Source organism: Pygoscelis adeliae, unplaced genomic scaffold (genome assembly GCF_000699105.1).
Source record: "Pygoscelis adeliae isolate BGI_AS28 unplaced genomic scaffold, ASM69910v1 Scaffold120, whole genome shotgun sequence".
Classification (NCBI taxonomy): Eukaryota; Metazoa; Chordata; class Aves; order Sphenisciformes; family Spheniscidae; genus Pygoscelis; species Pygoscelis adeliae.
Window position 1 is genome coordinate 7,497,736 of NW_008824032.1, and position 6,246 is coordinate 7,503,981.

General features: G+C 45.2%; 1 protein-coding gene across 1 annotated transcript in view; it reads left to right on the forward strand.

Moving 5' to 3' along the window:
- Window positions 1–243: 243 nt before the first annotated feature.
- The window catches only part of CCDC80 (coiled-coil domain containing 80), a 21,832-nt gene continuing 15,829 nt past the window's right edge, over window positions 244–6,246 (forward strand). The window contains exons 1-2 of the mRNA XM_009329629.1: window positions 244–849; window positions 1,229–3,135. Coding sequence (XP_009327904.1) covers window positions 1,240–3,135 — 1,896 coding nt within the window. The 5' untranslated portion in view covers window positions 244–849; window positions 1,229–1,239. The remainder of the gene's footprint in view (window positions 850–1,228; window positions 3,136–6,246) is intronic.

A 6,246-nucleotide genomic window follows, 5' to 3' on the forward strand; every position in this document is an offset into this window, starting at 1 on the left:
CAGACAGTGTCCGTTTAATGGAAGGAAAGAGAAAGCCGAGGTTGGGGAGCGCCAGGGAGCTGGGACGCGTGAAGGAAAGAGTTAAGGCTGGAGTCACCCCCTCTGAAGTGCTCTGTGATGCTGTGCAGTGTTTCGGCCCCCAGAGCCTTCCTCCTCCTCCTCCCTCCCTGTGTTGGAGTGGGGAGGAGGCGGGTTCTGCTGAGCTGTTAAATCCTGAGTGAAGTTTCCCCCATTTCCAGTGGCCACCGTTGTCTGAGGCTGGTTCGGAGCAGAGCTGGGGTTACCCTGACATTTCTGGGAACGCAGCCAGCCACAAAAAAAAAGACGAGTCTTTTACAATTTGCTTTTGTCGAAGTGTGGAGAAAGGGGAAAGGGAAGCGTCCTTTTTTTTTCAGCATCACATTCCTGTGTTTTTCTTCAGCCTGGAAAACATATTAATGCTGGTGCTTTCCTCTCTGGAAACAAAGGAACTAAACGGGACTGAGGAAGCAAGAAGTGGGAAGGAGGCTTGGGAAGTTTAAAAGAGAGAGACTCAGAGCAGCTGGGATTTCCCTTTTCTTAAATGAAATCCTTGCCTGTGCGGGTAACCGGTAGAGCAAAAAGCCAGATCTGCAGGTAAATGGAGAAGCAGAGATCCCAAAGGAAATTTCCGCTAACCTCATCCCACTTGTCAAGAAGGTGAAGAAGAAAGAAAGTTAAAAGATACACGGGGAGACAGACAGGCTCTGGGACCCGCTGGGCTGCGTAAAGATAAATCACTGGGCAGCAGCAAAGCTGTATGGCATCGGTCTCCTTTTAAAGGAAAAAATCGTGAAACCTTGTCGCTGGAAGGGGAACTTCCCTGAGAGTGTAAGTCTCAAGTCAAATTCTTGGCTTTCTGGTCTACGTACCAGACCCTTTCTCTGTGCGTGTTTGCATGTGTATATGTGAGAGCGTGAGAGAGAGAGACAGAGAGAGAGAGAGAGAAGGATGCAGATCACAGTGTCCTTTTGGATAGACAGAGTCATGTTACAGACGGATGATCTCATTTTTGCATAAAATGATCATTTTGTCCTTTTCCAAAAATAACTGTAAACTGTACAAAGCCACCAGAGCAGGACTGAGGTGTAATCAGCACTTTTAAATCACAAAAACTAGCCAGCCTGTGCTATGCTTTTTTTATCACTTGTGCAAGATAGCATCATACTGCTAACATCTAACTTCTTCTCTTTCTCCTTCTCCCTGCAAGTGGATTGCACAATGAACTGGAGGCCATCTCTCAGCTTAGCCCTGCTGTGGGCAGCGTGGCTAGTGTGTGGCTCTGAGAAGACGGGGAGGCTAGCGGAGAGAGGGAGCCATGGAGTTAGGAAACTGCCCCTGGCTTACAGGGCTTCAAGCAGCCTCCTGAGAAGGTCTGGAGCATCCCTGAGGAATTCAAGCCTGAACCCCCAACACTCCATCATCAAGAAGGATTCTTTAGCACCTCCAAAGGCACCTGCCAATCTCCTGCAAGGAGAAGTGCGCTCCCAGGCCAGGGGCATGGGAACCAGAACGAGACAGGTACAGAGACTCACAGCTGCAGCCAAATACTCCAAGTCTGAGATGATTAAGGACGAAGGAATATCCTCTGCCTCACAGTCACGAGCGGTACGTTTCCCTTCAGGGTCAAGTTCTCCTAATGTCCTGGCCAGCTTTGCTGGGAAAAATAGGGTGTGGGTCATTTCTGCTCCCCATGCCTCCGAGGGCTACTACCGGCTCATGATGAGCCTGCTGAAAAATGATGTTTACTGTGAACTGGCCGAGAGGCACATCCAGCAGATTGTGTTGTTCCACGAAGAAGGGGAAGAAGGGGGAAAAGTCAGAAGGATAACCAACGAAGGAAAAATCCTGGAGCAGCCACTAGATCCTGCCCTCATACCTAAGCTCATGAGCTTTCTGAAACTGGAGAAGGGGAAATTTGGCATGGTGCTGTTGAAGAAAACTCTGCAGGTGGAGGAAAGGTATCCTTATCCAGTCAGGCTAGAGGCCATGTACGAAGTTATTGATCAAAGCCCCATCAGAAAAATTGAGAAGATGAGGCAGAAGGGCTTCATCCAGACTTGCAAAGCAGCTGGGGTGGAGGGACAAGTGGTTGAGGAAGGCAATAATGGGGGCAGCACCCAGCCTACCCTTGGTGGTGGACATGTCCAGGTGTCAGCAAGGAAGGAGGAGCCAAGGAGGAGCAATAATCAGCCGACAAGGACCAAAACAGTGAGGAAACCAATGACAACCACGGTGGCCACTCCTCTGCCTACAGTAAGGACCACTACCCTCCCTCCCACCACCACAACTACCCGTGCCACCACCCGCGCAGTGACGACAGCAAGCCGGTCTACGACAACAACTACACCCCTCCCCACCACGCAGAGGACCTGGACCACAAAGTCACATTCCACCACAGAGTACCACAGGCTGCCAGTAGCCCCCGATGCCACCACGCCACGAGTCACAGCCTCTGAGGATTTCTACTCTCCTGTGTGGAAGGCAAACCGCAGGGACCGGCAGCGTGGCCGCCCAGAGAAACACCTGGCAGCCACACGGAAACCAAGCAAAGCTGCCCGCTATGACAGTTTCACAGAAGTCCCAACAGCTCCCTCAGTGCACTATACAAAGGCAAATGTGGGTAGATTTAAAGATAACCGAACAGACAGGAAGGACTATAACCATAGGGACCTGAATGTCACACCAGGGCAACACAAACCAACTAAGACTAAACCACCAAAAAAGAAGACCCAAGAAAAGATACTGAGCAATGAATATGAAGATAAATATGACCCGAGCAAGCCTGCTAGTTCCCATTTAGAGGAAGAGATTGCAGCAGGAAATATTCCCCCAAAGAAAGGAAAAGAATCAAAGAAGCATGAACGAATGGATAAACCTGAGAAGAAGAAGAAGAAGGACAGACCTGACAAGCTGCAGAAGAGTGAGAAACAGTCCAAGAAGGACAAAGCTGAGAAAAAGAACAAGCAGGACAAAGACCGTAGCAAGAAGAACAAGAAGGGGAGCAGGACTGAGAATGAGGATTTCCCCAAGCCCAACAAGAAGCCTTTCCTACAGCCTCCCAGGAAATCGGTGACCGACCTCCTGGAATATTTTGAAGGCAAAAGGCGACTCATTGTAAGTAACTCATTCATCTGAATCTTATTACATAAACGAAGTCCTATCTCCCTCCTAGTAGGAATATGCAGAACAGAAAGTTTATGGTGGTTTTGTATCATTCTTTTTTGGTGCTTTTGTTTAAGAGGTAAAATTTCTAGACCCAAACGCTCATTTCCAACAGGGAAGGTTTCACAGCCTCATGTTGGAAATCTTAGATGCAGTATGAACACCAGTCAGCCAGGAATTAGGCTAAAACCTCTTCCCAGTCGCTTCCATGAGCCACCATATAGCCATCAGATTATTTTGTTTCCAGTGGATACGTAGGTGTCAGGATCAGTATAGTTACGACTGATAAAATGAAGTTCCAGTGTGGATTACATCCCTTCATCGCTTTGGGGTACTTGCCAATGTTACCACATTTTGATGCTCAGCATGTCCTGCCAGCTGGCACACCTGTTTTATACTGGTGCTGGTGTCCTAAAACTGGAGCAAGCCAGGTGGCTTGGCAGTACTAGCGCATGTCTGACTGAGGATATGCACAAAGGCATGATCAGATGCCCTGAAGTAGGATTGTTACCTTTGCTATTCTTTCTGATGGGAATTTGGCATTCATATCTCCCAGACATCTTCAGAGATCCCATGCAAACTTTATTTTGTTTTGTTTTTTTCCCCTGCTGTTATTAAACTATAACACTATTGTAAGTTTTCAAGTCTGAGAAACTCAGCATGGTCTGGAGTTACTTGTCCCAGGGTTTAATAGTGTTGTATGTTTTTCCAACTACTTATCTAAAAAAACACTTCACCTGGGACAGGAAACAGTTTTAGCTGCAGTACAAATGTTTTTTCTGGCAGAAGGCACGTACCCTGAAAGGTACACTTTGAAAAACAGTTCTTTAAAAATATTATTGTGGGAGCTGGGTTCTTGCAATTATTCCACTGCAAGCTGGCCTGTTTCACAGTTATTGTCCAATAGTCAGTGTCACAAACATAGCTTTGACTTTCATGCCCCGTATTCCAATACAATAGCTAAGATGCCAAACTAAGATTTCAACCATTGGAATTTAATTAATTGTTCTGATGATGATTCACAGACTTGAGCAGAAGCCAACTGTCTTCTCCCCCTCCCCATTCTTCCAGCTGCAGGGGCTGTGCAGAGCTAGCAGACTTCCATTCCCCAACATCATGGAAATGGAAAAGAACCATACAGTTGAAAATTTTGAACTTGATTGAATTTTGCAAATAATGCCTATTAGTTACTTGTTAACCAAGTCAAAAGCTCAGAGAGAGAAACTGCACAGAAGTTTGGGATCTTTGAAACTTGGTCATATATCTCAATGTTGTGGCTTCCAAAATATGTGCAGCATCAGGACAAATAAAACAAATTGGAAAAAAGAGCCAAAAGCAGAGCTCACAGATGTCAGGCTGCTAATTCATTACACCAACACAGTCCTGGCAACTTAAAGGCTCGTCTGAAATTTGAACTTTCTGATACTAGGCCACCTCTCAGCTGGATCTCCAAGAAAGGAGTTGCACAATCTCAGGTTGTCAGGCCAAAACTCACTGAAGACAAATGATTATGCCACGCTGCACTTCACTTTTCCAGTATCTAATACCATCCTCAGCCTGCTTGTTCTGAAGTTTCTTGGAGAATAGGTTTGATTTGGTCATTAGTAAAAGCAGTGGCTGAACTCTACTATCTCTTTGCCATGCATGGCACATGCAGAAAACAAAGAACTTCTCAAGCTTCTTTGAATCCGCACACATGCCTATTTGCATCCCTTCCTATCAAACTCTTCAGCTCCCTTAGGGTGGGTCCTTACAGCTAGATGAACTCCGCCTTGAAGACATGAGTCTTCAAACACGCTCCCTAGAGAATTTGTCCACACTGCTGCAGAAGTGGCTCTGCCTGAGTTATTCCCCATTGCTTTGCTACACTTCCATCTTTCAGCCACTGTAATAGACTGGCTCCCAAGGACATTGTTTCAGTCCTCTCCCAAAAGTCTTTTGAGAGAGATGTGGGGTTTTAAGTCCTACACATCATTAAGGATCTCAGACTGCAGATTTCAGTGTGAATTTCAAACATCCAGAATTTTGAAGGCTATTCTGGGTTAAGTTCAGTTAATGACAAATTTAGGACCCAGCTGTGGAAACTGAAAAAAAATGTATGGGTTTTGAGTCCTGCAGCTCCACCTCTCTACAGTGGGGCTTTTATTGCAGTCTTACTAACGTTGAGAAGGCTCAGCAAGTTTGGCTTTTTTGTTTATTTCTCTGTGGCGATGAAATGCAGACTGATAGTTTATATATAACGCTACATTTATACCCCCACGCACATAGATGCACATGCACATACACACATGTGCATGCAAATGCAGATAGATACAGTGTATATACTGTATCTATCAGTGTACCATGTATATGTACATGTACTATATATACTGTATATATGTATATATAGTGTACAGTGTACCATGTACTATATATACTGTACCCAGTGTATATAATGTCTGGGTTAAAACAGTCCTAGCACAAAGCTCTGATTTGAAGTTTGCTTTGCCTTTTAAATGTTCCCTGCTTTGTTCTACAAGGTTTGATGAAGTAGATAGAATTCAGACTTGACTGTGTGTTCCTGCTTACGTCCTCCGAAATTAGGAGGACAATACAAACCAACGGTCTGGTTTTGATCTCAGTCCTCAAATCCTTTTCATGATCCTTTTTCCATTTGAAGCATTTCTATGCAGTTTAAAAGCATGTTACACGTTATGGCCCAGAAATCAAATCCTCCTTGCGTCTGACTCTCATTCACCTTCATGTCCCAATGCTGTAGTCATGCCAGGGGGCCTTTGCATAAATGAGAATCAGATCTTATAAGCCCAAGAAATGCCTCTTACATTTCAGTACATTGATGAACTGGATTTATAAGGAGTATATCATAAAAATTAGCCTCCAGGCCCTACAAACTTAAGAAGGCAGCTAGAATATGATTGCACCTGTTACAGACTAAAGCATAAGTTTGCAATTGAAGGATTCTGGTGATTATCTATGACCTTAAACCATAAAATTTAGATCCAGATTCCAACTCACTTTCTGTTTGGGGGATTGGTGGCAGGTGCTTGACTGCAGTTCACTGCA